This window comes from Culex quinquefasciatus, chromosome 1 (genome assembly GCF_015732765.1).
Source record: "Culex quinquefasciatus strain JHB chromosome 1, VPISU_Cqui_1.0_pri_paternal, whole genome shotgun sequence".
Taxonomy (NCBI): Eukaryota; Metazoa; Arthropoda; class Insecta; order Diptera; family Culicidae; genus Culex; species Culex quinquefasciatus.
This window is the reverse complement of record NC_051861.1, coordinates 16,317,392-16,334,063: the sequence shown is the minus strand read 5'-3', so window position 1 is coordinate 16,334,063 and position 16,672 is coordinate 16,317,392. Positions and strand designations below refer to the sequence as shown.

Here is a 16,672-nt window from a genome sequence, read left to right as displayed (position 1 = left end):
TCGGTCGATCGCGAAGAGCTATGGAAGATCATGTACGAGAACGGCTTTCCCGGGAAGCTGATCAGACTGGTGAAACCGACGATGGACGGGGCGCGGTGCAGCGTGAAGATTTCGGGAGCGATGTCCGACCCGATCGAATCGCGCAAGGGACTGCGACAAGGCGACGGTATCTCCGGCCTCTGTTTCAACATTGGGCTTGAAGGTGTTATGAGGCGGGCGGGCTTCAACATGCGAGGCACGATTATCAACCGATCCAGCCAGTTCATCTGCTATGCCGACGACATGGACATTGTCGGCAGAACGTTCGAGGAGGTGGCCAGGCGGTACACCGAATTGAAGCGGGAAGCGGATAAGGTTGGATTGAAGGTGAATGTGGCGAAGACGAAGTATCTGCTGGCAGGAGGAACCGAGTCCCTTAGGACTCGCATAGGACCGAGCGTGACGATCGACGGCGACGAGTTCGAGGTTGTGGAGGAGTTTGTGTACCTCGGATCGTTGGTTACGTCGGACAACAACTGCAGCAGAGAAATTCGGAGGCGCATCATCACCGGTAGTCGTGCCTACTACGGACTCCACAAGACCTTACGGTCTGGTCACCTTTCCCGGCGTACAAAGTGTACCATGTACGAAACGCTGATAAGACCCGTCGTCCTCTACGGGCACGAGACGTGGACGATGCTCGAGGAGGACCTGCAAGCGCTTGAAGTTTTCGAGCGACGAGTGCTTAGGACGATCTTTGGCGGCGTGCGTGAGAACACTGTATGGAGGAGAAGGATGAACCACGAGCTGGCGCAACTCTACGGCAAGCCAAGTATTCGGAAGGTCGCCAAGGCTGGCCGAATCCGGTGGGCCGGACACGTCGCAAGAATGCCGGACGCGCTGGATGCGCGCCAACCGAACCAGACTATCAATCCGGTGAAGTTGGTGTTTAATTCGGAGCCGGCTGGAACGCGGCGGAGGGCGCAACGTGCACGGTGGTTGAACCAAGTGGAGGAAGATCTGGAAAGTGTGGGAGTTCCGCAGCGGAATTGGAGAGTAGCAGCCCAGGACCGAGTCCAGTGGCAGCGCATCTGGAGACAGCTCATGACCCGGAGGTTGTACGAGCAGTAAAAGTAAGTAAAAGTAAGTAAAAGTAAGGCATGTAACTGTCCTCGTGTTTGTAGGTAAACTTTCCGTGTCAATGGAATCGCGATGGAACGTAAAATTAGAACGTAAACGCCGTTTTTCAAATTAATTTGTCCAGGCAAAGCAAATTAAAGATCAGATGAAACGCCAGTAAGCACTTTCAATATTTGAGTCAGCTAGATAAGAGTTAATTAAATAATTTTCTACCTCACTGTATCGAACTGTAATTGAAGGTGATGCAATGAATAGGGTCCACAAAATTTAATTCAAGTCTATTTTTTATAAACTAAACATGTTTTTCGTCAAAATTAGTAATAAGTAAAGTATGTAAACTAAATTGTAAAAAAAAAAATCTAAAACCCCCATCGCAACTCAGCGAAACGTTCAACCCTCTTGATTAATTCTAGGTGCGTTCAATTTGAACAACTCACGCAAAGAGCACAACAAGTCAAAATGGAAGACACCAATTGTGCTCCTACCAAGCATCGACCAGCAGAACCCAGTTATAGCTAGAACCGGCAGCTGTACAAACTCCGCAGTCTGGCTGCGATCTTGTCCCGTCCCGTCCCACCATCCGAACCCGAACCGCGTCTGGCCAAGCCCGTTGGAAAGTTCAATTGTTCGCAAGGCGGGCTAGTGTGAGTACCCGAAGAAATCGATGAGGATGGACGCTAGCCGAAGAAGCGGCAAACAAAATAAGAAGAAAAAGTGCAAGCAAAGTTCCACAACAAACTGTAACTAATTATGATGTAATGGATGGTCGGTTCGTCCGGCGGGGTCTGCCGGCCAGAGTCTCGGCACGTCGAGCAGCTTTGGGACCGAGGGTGGGAAAGCGTGGTGTGGGGTTACTTTGGACTTCAAACTGTGTCTGCTGTTCTAGTCCGACTGCCCGATGTTGAACAGAAGTTGTGAACAAGTCATACAAGACTATGTAAATGGGCCAACGCGGAATGGTAAACAGTAGTGCAGTCAGTTTTTACCGGTAAATTTCTGTCCCTAATTTTTCAAAGGATACACAAAGACGAAAGAATGGTCAGATGTAGGGCAGACGGAATACTTTTAAGGGCTACATGCTCGCCATTTTTTGACAGATGAGGTGCTGAAAGCAAGACTATAATATGTAGGTTAACATCAACTATAAAATGTCAAACTGGCATTCAGTTACGGTACAAGTAGATACATAGATACGTACTTAGTTATAGAGCTTACGACGGCGGAGGATGAAGAACGTAGTAAGAAAAACAAAACAGCGAGAAGCGTTAAATTATAAAGTACGAGGTGTATTTTTCTGCCTTCTCGCTCACACACACACACAAACACACCACTACCAAGAAGGTGGTAAGCTGGCTAAGGTGGAAGTAACTCGGTGGGTGGATTGGTGAGAGGGGTATGGTCAGTAGTAGTAGCAGTAGCTTTGGGATTTGTTTAGATTTTGTGCTTTGCAACTTGGCTTTGGAAATGGGATTTTTCCGTTCAAATTGAAGCTTAACCAAATCAAGTAATAACAACAACTTTGATCCAACGTCACACAAACTTTTAGGCTCAAATTAAAATTAGGTTGAATAAATGTACAAACTCCCCCGTGAGCCTGTAAGTGTGACGCGTGGGCTCCAATCCGCCGGTATGACCACATAGACAGATATACCTCCATTAGTTGTAGGGTTGGAGCTGTGGCCATCTGTTCCCGTAGAGCACGAGGGATGAAGAAATGCCAGTCGCGAAAAGGGCTCCGCAAAGGAGTTTTTTTTGTTACGATCTATATAAACTGTTGCAGCCGTTGTGCTGTCATTAATCATGGGTTGGGAAATATGGCTGGTGTAATTTGTGGCGGTCGGTCTGGACTGACCATTTGGCTTTTGAAAAATCTTTCAAAGCGGTCATTAGACAAGCTTGTTGAAACATAGTACTAAATGTCAGAGGGTTTGTTTACAGCGGCACGACATCCCGTAAACCACGCTCTCAAACAGCCCTCATTCGAGCCAATTAGCACCAGAACACGGCATTTCGCCTTCCGGTTCCACCGGAATGCTCGCGTGTGTCAGGCCCCCGGCGGAGGAGCCACATGTCCCTTTCCGAACATAGCAAAAAGCAAAAAAAAAAACCGGGTCATTTCACCATCGAGAGTGCGCGACTCACACGATGATTTATTTGTTCTTTTTTGCTTCACCAGGTTTTTGTCCCCACGTGAGGTTCTTGACCTTATTTTGGACCTAATGTAAGAAAAAAATGCGCCAAATAAAGCATCTAGGTCCAATATAGGGTCATTTAGTACTACCTCGCGACGCAATGGTCACACGCGAGTCTTTTGTTTTTTCTTCTCCTTTCAAAATGTGTGTGTCTTTATGTGTATGTGTGTGCGTTTTTACCCACTTTTTCACACAGCTTTGTCGTGTGTGCATAATTGCGCATTGTGTTCGAACTCCACGACACAGCATCAGGTGTTGCTTTATTGCAGCGCGTCTTTGTTCTGACGGCTCAGTCCTTTCGCAAAAACCATCCCAGACCAAGTTTGCGGAGACAAAGCTCGAGCTGGTGCGTCTGACAGTGCGCCTTTTTCCAGCTTTTGTAAGTGTCAAATTTATAAGATCAAGAACGATGTGATCTTGATAATTGCGAAGGCAGTTCTCGTTACCACCACCACCAACAAATGACTCTAACCTGTGTTTGAAAGTTTACAATTTTAACAGATAGTTGACAGAAATATGACAGCACGTAGGGGAAATATGCCCATTTTAAGCCTAATAAGCGGTCGTGTTTGAATGATGCTGGATAACCTGGATTGTTCCTTGAAATTCACTAAAACCAAGTACACCAACGAGTAGAGCAACTTTTTGTGAACATTTCTGTTTATTTTCACTTTTATTAAAGGTTATGCTATTCCTTTTACAAGCATTTAAAAAAATATTTCAAAAATGCATTCTAATCAGTCGAGAGCATTGGGCCACGCCCATTTTTCTATTTTCAGCTTATTTCTTTTTTTCTTCCAGCGCTCTTTTGGGTCTGCTTAGTGCTGCCAAAATTGATGAAATTTTAAGCGAACACTCACGAAAAGTAGCATTCATGGCGAAAGTTTCCTGGCATCACTTGCTCACTCTAACAGGCGCTGCACCAGAATGTTGGTGGTTTTGGTGGCCACCCTTTGTTCTTTATTTGCCTTCGCTTCTCGCTCGCTTTTCTTCAGCCTTCGATTGGAATCGGTATTCAAAATTGAAACGTCAAAAGACTTAGCGCGTTTGTTTTTTTGTTGGTGCTTGCTAATTATTTACATTTTTCGGGATTATTTTTCAAGTGCGTGACTAAGTAATGGTCAAAAGAACATGTTGCCGGTAGTTGGAAGCAATTTTATATCTTAAGCGCATTGAAATCGTTAGCGCAAGTGAAAAGATATTGATGGCGACTTTCGTTAAGCAGTTAACCTCTGATCTTGCGTGTGGATTTGTGTGTCACCAAAATGATGAGAAATGGTCTCGCAAAATAGAAATTATGATCAAAATTGCATTAAATTAGATCATTTTGGCCAGTAAGTGGCATAAATTTGCGTGCTCACTCGAGGCGGTACTGTTGCTGGTAAGTTTATAGCCTGAAAAGAATTTTTGGAGCTTTAATCGAGCATCGTGATTAGAAAGGGTATATTTCCCCTAGTGTTTTTCACTTCTCATTGATAATCTCTCACTTAAAACTTATCACTTTAATCCGAGCTTTAATCTTTAATCTTTGAACAATACTCCAACGTAAACCTCAGCGTTGAAGTCCCCGTTAGGGAAACGCATCCGTACCATCGCGTCCATTAACATCCCAATGAGTTGTGACACATGAAAAAATCATGGAACCACTCAGTTTCACATGGAAGACCACACACCGTAAATACCACATAAAAGAAAACAAACAACAAAAAGCTGCGGTCACCCCAGAAATTGGGTCAATTCATACGGTATACATTATTCACCACTTGGTCGCACTCACGTCTCACCCACCACACGTGCGTTTGTGTGTGAACGCGCGTTTGTGTCAGGTCATGGCGGTGTATATGGTTCAATTCATTTACGCCAGGGGTGACCAAAGTATGGCCCGCGGGCCAAACGTGGCCCGCGAGGTGATTTTTTGTGGCCCGCGGACCCATTTTGAATAATCATGTATAATGGCCCGATGATCACTTGTAAAGTGTTTTTTTACTTACATTTTTATGCTAATTTTTTTTTGCTGATAAAAATACTAATGATTTATTAATGTTTTGATCCCTATTTTAGGACACAGTTTCACAAGTTTCAATGTGAGTGAAACTAGTAAATATTCATCGAACATTTTTTGAAAATTCAGGCTTTCAGGATTAAGGCAGATTAAATGTTGAAATCGGAGGAGTAAGGCTGTTGCAAGTATTTTACATAGTTTTTTCGAGAACCCTCCCCTCCTCCCATTATTACAAATTGGCTCATGGGCAAATTTAATTCAAAAAAAAAAAAATTTCAAAATATCGATAGAAATTTAAGTGCAATTAGCTGAAATCAATTAAAAATGCAATCCTTTGCGTTTAAAATCATTTTGAGCATGTTCTGGATCATAAAAAATTAGATGAATTTTTTTTTGCTGAAATGTTTACATTTACAATTCATCTTTACGGGTGCTTAAAACATTTTCTAAAAATGTTTCATGGAATTGTTAAATTTCTTGCTCTCAAAGATTTCTTATTAGTCACACGTAATTCAAAGATAAAATTACGATATTTAATTAGTCACACTTGATTTTAAGATAAAATTACGCCGATACTAAATTAGGCAGATTACATGTCACCGTTTTCAAAATATAAAAAAAACTGTAAAATTTCACGGAGAGCACAAGTACATTCAGCTAAAAGCTTTTGTGTCTTTCATTATTTTTAATTAAAAAAAATGTTGAAAAATGATAGAAATTAAAAAAAAAACTTCTGCTGATAATTTTTTTTTCTAGTCTCTTATAAATTAAAATAACGTATTTTTTTTATAAATATCTTATTTGGCCCGCAAGCTCATTTGAGCTTCAAATTTGGCCCGGTCTCCAAAAACTTTGAGCACCCCTGATTTACGCGATCTTTCAAGACCAGTTTCGGACCGCGTGTCGTTGAGTCAATTTGGTTCGGGCGTACAAATTTGACGAGATTTTTGTTTTCTCATCATTACCGCCGCTGCCACCGGTGAGTGGTGATTTGGGGAAGTGAGGTGGGTAACGATTTAATTGGATCGTTGACTTTGGCCTCCCCCTCAAAATTCAGAATGTCAGCTTTGAAGATGCACTGTGAATTGGATGGACGGAACGAAACGCTCAATCAATGAAAAATGTTCGACTAGAATGCTTCACATTGGCTTATAAAGCTGAATTAAAGCCAATTGTGGGTGCCAATCTCCGTGAAGGTGGCGCTTCTCTCGCGCAGAGCCTTGCATCGTTAGATTTGTTTGTTTTCCACTGAAGAACCGCGCATGTAAATGAAGCCATTCGAATCGGGACATTGAGATGTTGATCGGCATTTGACACGGCTCGATGCAATTAGATAATTGGGTAACGAGAGTACCCGACCAACCGACACCACTTCCTCCCTCTTACGACCACGTGGCCTTGGATTTGTTTGTTTTTGTTGCGTCTTCTGCTTCTTCTTCTTCTTTTGATGCTTCGCCCACTTCGCTGCCTTTTCTTCACGGTTTTGCGAGCATCGACGAAAGCTACTCTGGCCGAACGAAATGCACTTTTAGGCGCGGATTCCTTCACGGTTTGGCGCCTTTTTGGGTCAGAAAAGAAGGGCGCGCGCGAGCTGAACTGACGGCTGCGACGACAGCCGAGTTTGTTTTGGGGCCAAATTTGGCGAAGGCGAAGAATGTGTGCGAGCGCATGTCAATCAATCTCGTGGGAAATGTGACTGCGATTGCGAATCGAACTGTTGTGTAATTTGTTAATCTTTTTTTTTGCGAAGTTAAAACATAAAACGAAACTAATTTTTTTGACTATCTCCGCACCTGCTTCGAGGGCAGATGAACAATGAGCCCAGAAATCGGATCTTCTAGGTAATCTGACATCATTACCCACTGAGAATTTTAACTCGAGCCTTGACTCGATTCAGGCTCGATCTCGAGCCAGATCGAGCCAAAATTTTCAGTGGGTAAGGGAATTGCTTAGCAACTTTTTTTATCTGCACAGACAAATCTCATGCAAAATCCATCAGTCAACAATTTAACGGTCAATTAGAATGCTCTGAAACTCACTAGGCAAAATTTGAACTCACCACTGCTCAAATACACTCAAACCCCGATGGTTTGACACCAACTGTTGTTAAACGAACGGGTACACTTTTTAGTTAGACACTCCTTTTACACGGAGTTCACACACACTACTAAACGTTTGTTTTGATAGTGTGCGTGAGCGCCGTGTAAACATTGACAGTTCGTCACTTTTTAGTTTGACTTTGACCAACCAACGGGGTACAAACTAAAAAAGTGTCAAACGAAAAAGTGACCAACCACCGGGGGTTGAGTGTATATGCCTTTGACAGTTGCTTGTCAACCACCCCAACGCACGTCAATGCATAGCTCGTGGTTAGCCAAAACGCGAACTGATGAGGCGGTTTGGCTGTGACCAAAAGCAATTTTCGCAAATTTAAATGTGGGACGAAAGCTAGCACTTTCAAATTAGGCATTTTAATTGGAAAGTACCGCTTGACCAATATGTGTTGCACTGAAAACATTTCGATTTGTTGATATATTATCAAGTAACTTGTAGGCAAATGCAAGGAGAATTCAACAAAAAAATATTTATCTAAAAGACTTCCCTTTTTTCATTTCACTTTTCATTGCTATGAAATCAAACTTCATAGTTGATATTTTGCCTTCCTCACTGAGGAAAGGCTCTGAAAATGATCTTTTCACATAAAGCTCGTAGACCCACCTTCACGTATACTTATCGACTCATAATCGAAAACTGAACAAATGCCATTCCTTCTGTGTGTATGTGTGTATGCCAAACCGGTCGCATTTGATTCGGTTTAGGGTCTCATAGATCGAGTTTTTTAAAAATAGTTTTGATAAGTAATTCGAAAGTTATTGTGTACAAACAAATGTGTTTTAGTCTATATTCAGATGTTACATTAGGGTGTAATATCAAAATCGATTTTCCAGCACAGCACTTTTTCAGTTCCTTTTGGGGTCCTAAACAACTCCCCAAAGTTTGAGACCGATTGGTTTAGTCCTCACTTTGCGCAAAGCGATTCAATTTTCCATATAAATTTGTATGGGGAAAATATTTTTTTTGGATTTTGGTATTTATCAAATCCACGTTTCATGCTATATCAAAACCGGACTCATATTCGGATGCTCTAGAATGTCCTCTACAACTTTGCCGAAGAGAGTATGGTGCTAACTTGCTCCTGAAAGAAGATGTAGCGTCCTCAAAACTCCAGGGTGACCACTCAAACTCCATTTTCAAATTCCCGACTTTTTCCCGACTTTTTTCCAGACTTTTCCAGAATGCTCAAATAATAGGCATTTCTTATCTAAAGAATGATTTTAAACATAAAACTTTCTATAAGAAAAGTCAATATTAACCACCGAAAAAAAAATCTCAATGAATTAAAAAAAACAAATTTTGGTATTTTTTGAAAATACAGAAACTAAACAACAAAAAACTAATCCGAGTAAATAAAGAAAACTTCAAAAATGGAATTTCATTATTATGATTCAGAGTAGAAACACAAACAATTAGTCTTTAAAAAAAATAATCGAAAGTTCAACAATACTTATAACATCCATGGTATTTTTAAAATTGGCAAACGTATAGTTTTTGATATTTTTTAACATCATCATCATTTTAAATCAAAAAATGATTAAAACGTAATTTCTGTTATTATTCATTCAAAGGATTTAGAAAAATGTCAAGGAATTCATAAAAGAAAATGTTTTTGCCAAGTTCCCTTTTTAATTACGTAATTTTTGATATTGAATTTAACTGTTTTTATTTTTTTTCAATGAAAATTCAGTTTAATATGATTTTATGCTTTCCCACTTATTTTAAGCGACTGTTTGAAGAGACAATTTTTTTGAATAATTATGCAAGAACTCAAAATTTCTTGGATTATTTTTTTTCAATTTCATTATTTTCTTTATGTTTTCAAAACGTAAAAATCTTTTCAATTTTGGATTTTATTCGATATTTAAGTTTTCCGTAAACTGAAAATCAAGCTTTATCTATGGCAGGTAATTTACCCATAGACGGTTTCCACGCGAAATCGACCACTCAAAATCCGGACCATCTCCGATCTTAATAAAACTTACTGGATCGTTTGTTCTGCTCATATCAACAATTCCTGTGCACTCAGTTTAGTAATTCACAATGGCATTTGAATTTTAGGAATTCTTTTAGTTTTAAATTATTGGTAATTACATTTAAATTTTAAAAATCATATCTTTTGAAGCAGATGTTCAAAAAATCGATCGAAAGTGTGTTTTAACGAAAATCGTGCGCTCTTTTCAATGAAAATATTTCCAAAAGCCGAAACTTTCAGTTTCGATAAAAAAACAGCCAAAAATCAAATTTTCTTCTAAAATCAGGCTGAATACACCCTTTGATTCAAATTTTGCCATTACCATTCGAAAGAGTGCACAATTTCCCACTTTTCTTCCATAGACACCAAGTTGGAGCGAAAGCGTTTTCGAGTGGTTTGTAAATAAAAACCTTTTTTCGTTTATTTTTTATTTTTCCAAAAAACTAAATTACATGTTAAATGGCAAATTTTGTAACAGATCCCTTTTTTAAACTTAAAATAAAGTTCTGCTTCCGTGTTTTTGAGTTTTTCCTTGACGTACCAGTTTCAAATACATAACGAAATAATTACTAAAGATAACCAAAAAAGGTGCACTTAAGGTAACATTTCCTGAACCATTTTATTATGGAAAAATGTTTATCTCACTCGTCAGTGTTGTTAATACATGCAAAAACGTTTTTTTCTTTTTATATTTTCCAAATTCATCTGGAAACATCATTTATTCGTGTTTATCAAAACTATTTGCGTAGATTTGAAGCTAATTATATCAAGCATAAATTTGCAGAATAAACATGCTATTTCATCAAATCTCTGAAAAGTTACAACAATTTTTGTATAGAAAATCTGCAAATTGTAAAAATCTGTGATATTTATTCCCTTTTCGTCCTACTATTACTTTAATTATTCTCAGGATGACAAATCAAAAATCCTGTGTTGGATTTGAATTTAATTTTAATTGTAGGAAAAAAAATACGTTGACAAATTATTGAACATCTTACAAAATTCTGCTAAGTGACTTACAACAATTTTCCAGGCAAACGGCATGGCCAAACTCTAAAGTGCTCGGATCGGCTTCAAATCTCCGGAATTCTCGGGTTTTATACATAATTTTTGTTAGGTAATTAGGGTGGTTCCTGGCACGTCAGGGTGTGCTTTAAAATGACAATTATGGCGATTTTGCAAAAAAAAAAAAAACACATATTTCCAAAAACAACTTGACATTGTTTAAACCAACTTAATTTATCCGGTTTGAACATGGAAAGTGACTAATTTGGCTTTCAAGGAAAAATACGCATGAGTTCAGTTTAAACGGCGTTTGACAATGATTATTAAAAAATACTCAAAATTGTCATCTTTGAACCGCCCTGACGCTACAGAAATCACCCTAAGACCCATAAAAAATAGGAAAAAAATATTTTGCAGGTATTAACAACACTGACGAGTGAGATAAACATTTTTTCCATAATAAAAGTGGTTCAGGAAATGTTACCTTAAGTGCACCTTTTTTGGTTATCTTTAGTAATTATTTCGTTCCTTTTATATGTATTTGAAACTGGTACGTCAAGGAAAAACTCAAAAACACGGAAGCAGAACTTTATTTTAAGTTTAAAAAAGGGATCTGTTACAAAATTTGCCATTTAACATGTAATTTATTTTTTTGGAAAAATTAAAAAAAAACGAAAAGAGGTTTTTATTTACAAACCACTCGAAAACGCTTTCGCTCCAACTTGGTGTCTATGGAAGAAAAGTGGGAAATTGTCCGCTCTTTCGAATGGTAATGGCAAAATTTGAATCAAAGGGTGTATTCAGCCTGATTTTCGAAGAAAATTTGATTTTTGGCTGTTTTTTGATCGAAAATGAAAGTTTCGGCTTGTGGAAATATTTTCATTGAAAAGAGCGCACGATTTTCGTTAAAACACACTTTCGATCGATTTTTTGAACATCTGCTTCAAAAGATATGATTTTTAAAATTTAAATGTAATTACCAATAATTTAAAACTAAAAGAATTCCTAAAATTCAAATGCCATTGTGAATTACTAAACTGAGTGCACAGGAGTTGTTGATATGAGCAGGACAAACGATCCAGCAAGTTTTATTAAGATCGGAAATGGTCCGGTTCAAAATCGTATTTTTATGGTCGATTTCGCGTGGAAACCGTCCATACTCACAAAAAAAAGTTCAAGGGCAACATTTGGAAAAAACACATTTTAAATTACTTAATGAATTTAGTTAAACAATTACAAATATTTATTCAAAAAAACTATTGCCAAACTCAAGTTCGAATCCTGTTTCAAATATTCAATTCTGTGACAAAATGAAATAGAATCATAACTCTAAGCTGGCCATTACGCTCTATTTTTATATTAGTTTTTCATCAACTTTACCTCTTGTTTTGTGAACAAAAATTAAAAGTGATCATTTGATTCATAAAAAAATATTTTGAAAATCTGTGTGAAAGACTCCAATATTTATAAAGATTTTAAAGGTCTTAAACAGCTTTTCCATACTCAATATATTGAAATAGTGAAAATAACCTTAAATTTAAAGTAAGTTACCAAAGCAGAAATTAGTGAATTCAATTTGAAAATTGTACAAAATATTTCAAAATTTATTCAAGAGTTAAAAAAGCTCAGAATTCCCGACTTTTCCCGACTTTTTTACATAAAATCATAAATTCCCGACTTTTCCCCGATTTTTGGCGGATTTTGACGAATTCCCGACTTTTTCCCGACTTTCCCGATTTCCCGACTTGAGTGGCCACCCTGAAACTCGTCTAAAACGTGATTTTCGAGCAAAAAACACGTTTTAGACGAGTTTTGAACACGTTGTATCTTTTTTTAGGGGCAAGCTAGCACCATACTCTCTTCGGGAAAAATGTAGAGGACATTCCAGAGCATCCGAATATGAGTCCGGTTTTGATATAATATGAAACGTGGATTTGATAAATACCAAAATCCAAAAAAATGGTTTTCCCCATACAAATTTATATGGAAAATTGAATCGCTTTGCGCAAAGTGAGGACTAAACCAATCGGTCCCAAACTTTGGGGAGTTGTTTAGGACCCCAGAAGGAACTAAAAAAGTGCTGTGCTCACTAAATTTGGACAACTTTATTTTTTTCCATACAACCATATTACACCCTAATGTTACATAAATGCCCGGAAATCATATCAAAAATCATCATGTTATGTACCGTTTGATAGATAATTGAAAGACGAGTCTAAAATATTGAAGATCTGGCATCCCTGTTTCACCCTGTCAGACCACTTAAATCATATTTATGTACTTTTTTGAAGCCGGATCTCACTTATCTGAGCGAAAACTATGTCCGAAACCATCTTCCGACCTATCGTTTAATAGGCTATTGAAAACCATCCAAAAGAGTCTGGAAGATCTAAAATCTGGCGACTCTGTCAATACTGTTTGAGCTAGATTTTAATTGAATTTAGTTAATTCCATACCTGAGTTCTTGTTTTCTTCGTACTTTGTTTCCAATAAATTTATAATCCAGATGGAAATTATTTCCGGATTTTGCGTGTGATCCATATTTGGTTAGGAGTGAGGAAGGCACCAATCATGTAGGTAGAAGGTTAGTTTTTATTTTAAACTTCGGATAATCGAACTTTGGATAATCGAAACTTCGGATAATCGAGCCTGGACTGTATTTAGAAAAGGAGCTAAAACTAGAGATCCTAAATAGGGAGACTGGACGAAGTGAATGTGACGTAAACAAACAGACGCGAGTTTGACGTATCCAAACGAGCATTTGCCTTTACGCCCAGCAAAACTTATCAGTGTTGCCAAGCTCAAAACATACGTTGCCAGATCGATTTAGCAAGCTTAGACCAGTCTCCCTATTTAGGGTCTCTAGCTAAAACTACATTTTTGGTAACCTTAAATCGATTTACATTTTTTATGGGAATTTTAAGGAATGGAAAACATTCCTAAGTCTATATCTAAGACTTCAAACCGACAAAAAAAATCTTGAATAAGATCACTAACCTGAAACTAGTGGCGTCCCCTGGACGGCGGCTATCCCACCACCGACAAAACTCGTCAGTGACTCCAACGACGGCGAGGAGAGACGATCCGTACGGAGCTGCGGCGAGGCTAGGATGAAGACCACCCCGAGTATGATCCAGTTCATTCTTCTCGTCGTCCACGCCACCACTTCGCAGCAGTGACATATCACCAGGAGGAAGGACGACGAAGAACGGTTTTGGTCGGAACTGAGCACGACGTCATGGCTTGGACAACTTCACCAATTGAGCACTAATTTGTGGATTTTTTTTCCTAATTTGACTATTCACTACTTGAGCTATTCAATGCGATTTTCACTGTTTAAAACACCAAATAGACACTGATTTGACGGGGTTGAAATCTTAAGCACTACTCTAGGACACATTAGGCGAAATTATTATAAAATGGTGGAAGCTCTTCCTCGCTTTCTTTTTCCAGAATTCCACCCAATTCTACCTTCTTTTATTTGTTGATCACTATCTCTCTTCAATTTTCTCACCTTTCCAACACTTTATGCTTCCTTCACTCTCTTCATACAGCTTATTTTTCCAAAGGTAATCAAATATTTCACACTGCACAGCAGAGGTTGTTGGCGTTATCCACACGAAGAAGCCGTGATGGTTGAACTAGAGGGCACACGCTAGTTCGAACTCGCGGTAATCATCAACTCACCACACTCGTGGCACCAGCTCTGGCAAACTTGGCTTGGCGGTGAAGTGCCGGCGACCGACTGAAAAGCTTCCAGTCATAGTTCTAATTAACGATCATTTATTATAATTTTCGGTGCTTCCTCTCTGAACTAGTACGCCGCTGGAGTTCAGCTGGACTTGTGTCGGTCTACCACGTCTTCTACGCCGGAGGATGAGTTGGTAACTCGCCAAGGTCTGCAAGCGAAAAAAAAAACAAGATGGAAAAAGTTCAACTTGAATTAATCGGGATGATTAACAAAAATAAAAAGTGATATCAACTCGCTGACCAAGAGCCGGAGTACTGCTTAAGTGGATGAGTTATGAGTGGATTTTTGAGAAACTTTTTTCCCTCTGATGCCTATTAGCGATCTCAAGGCTTTTTTAGGGACCAGGAAGTTTTAATCGGTGAGTCAGGACAGCAGTGATGACGGAGAAGATTCGTTCAGGGACGGGCTTAATGGCGATTTTAAAGAGTTGCGCATTAGTTTAATGAGTGGTATTGAAAACATTCAGTTCCTTTTGCTTCGCAATAAGAATCTTACCATCAATGAAGTTTCTTTTTTTCTAGTCTCGAAAAATAAAAACAAAAGCGGTCATGCATCAAGATTTTTGTTAGGCAAAATTTAAATTACTATCGGAATATTTTTTATTCATCCACTAAAGTAATGTCTACAATTTAATTTAAAAGAAAGTTTAATGATTTTAACAATCACATTGTTGAAATATTGGGTCCGTAAATGTATTTCCTAAATTTCCTAAAAGTTTGTCTTTCACCTCTTATTAAAACATGCAACGGTTTCGAGATTCAGTTATACTTAAATTACGAAAACAAAAAATATTTAAATAACTTGAGTGTTTCTCAAATGTTGTTTTCGAGTGCAACTGGCATCATATCACAGCAATAAATCCGATGGTAAAATCGCATGCGAAAGCGTGCACATCTCCTTTGTGAGAAAAAGCATGTAATATTGTATGAGAAAACGTGTACACAAAAAGCATGTACAAAAGAAAAAAAAATCAGGTCTGCTCACCCCAAAAACAACATCAATCTGGCGAGAGTCAAATTCAGATTAGGGGAAAATGCCCATTTTAAGCCTAATAAGCGGTCGTGTTTGAATGATGCTGGATAATCTGGATTGTTCCTTGAAATTCTCTAAAACCAAGTTCACCAACGAGTAGAGCAACTTTTTGTGAACATTTCTGTTTATTTTAAGTTTTATTAAAAGTTATGCTATTCCTTTTACAAGCATTTAAAAAAAAATATTCAAAAATGCATTCTGATCAGTCGAGTGCATTCGGCCACACCCTTTTTTCTATTTTCAGCTTAGTTCTTTTTTTCTTCCAGCGCTCTTTTGGGACTGCTCAATGCTGTTAAAATTGATGAAATTTTAAGCGAACACTCACGAAAAGTAGCATTCATGGCGAAAGTTTCCTGGCATCACTGGCTGACTCCAACAGGCGCTGCTGGTGGTGTTGGTGGCCACCCTTTGTTCTTTATTTGCCTTCGCTCCTCGCTCGGTTTTCTTCAGCCTTCGATTGGAATGTGTAGTCAAAATCGAAACGTCAAAAGACTTAGCGCGTTTGTTTTTTTATGGTGCTTGCTAATTATTTACATTTTTCGGGATTATTTTTCAAGTGAGTGACTAAGTAATGGTCAAAAGAACATGTTGCCGGTAGTTGAAAGCAATTTTATATCTTAAGCGCTTTGAAATCGTTAGCGCAAGTGAAAAGATATTGATGGCGACTTAAGCAGTTAAGCTCTTATCTTGCGTGTGGATGTGTGTGCCAACAAAATGATGAGAAATGGTCTCGCAAAATAGAAATTATGATCAAAAGTGCATTAAATTTGATCTTTTTGGCCAGTAAATGCCATAAATTTGCGTGCTTACACGAGGCGGTGCTGTTCCTGGTATGTTTATAGCCTAAATAGTATTTTTGGAGCTTAAATCGAGCATCAAACTCTCCATATGACGAAGATAGGTGTTTGATTAGAAAGGGTATATTTTCACTACCATGTCCGCGTCCCAACCATCTCGGCTATCTCACCGTCTTATTTAAACTTGGTTCAACGCCAATGCAGCAATAGGTTTCTCGTACATTGTATTGTATCCGGCCCGTGAAGCCATTTTATCAGAACCGCGATGGCTTTTCAAAATAGTTCTATGACCGGCCCTTAAGGCTCTTCATGAAATACTTAATAAATAAATCGAGTGTCAAAATTTTAAAAATAATCTTGAGATCAATCTTTTAGGTATTATAACAAAACTCTTATTTGATTTTTTTTTACTTTTGACATAACATGTTACAAATTCAAAGTTTTGTTTGGATTTTGCCTTTGTTTTTTTAAATGCTTTTATTTCACATTTAATCATTCTTTGATTTTTATTCTTGTCAACCTTGCAAAAAGATTGCAAAAAATACTTAATTAAAAAGTTTTTGCTGATTTTACTTCTAATTAAATTATTACTTTTTGAGGATTTTGATTAAAATTGATTTTTCATAAATGGATAAGCAAAAATAACTTATTTTTTCAGAACAACTTTTCACTGATAAAGTTTTG

At 38.3% G+C, this 16,672-nt stretch overlaps 1 protein-coding gene across 2 annotated transcripts in view; it reads right to left on the bottom strand.

Annotated features, from left to right (window-relative positions):
- Window positions 1-16,672, bottom strand: part of LOC6051155 — a 263,249-nt gene that overhangs the window by 241,286 nt on the left and 5,291 nt on the right. For both annotated transcript variants that reach the window (XM_038248624.1, XM_038248626.1), the window contains exon 2: window positions 13,406-14,307. In XM_038248624.1, coding sequence (XP_038104552.1) covers window positions 13,406-13,550 — 145 coding nt within the window. In that variant the 5' untranslated portion in view covers window positions 13,551-14,307. The remainder of the gene's footprint in view (window positions 1-13,405; window positions 14,308-16,672) is intronic.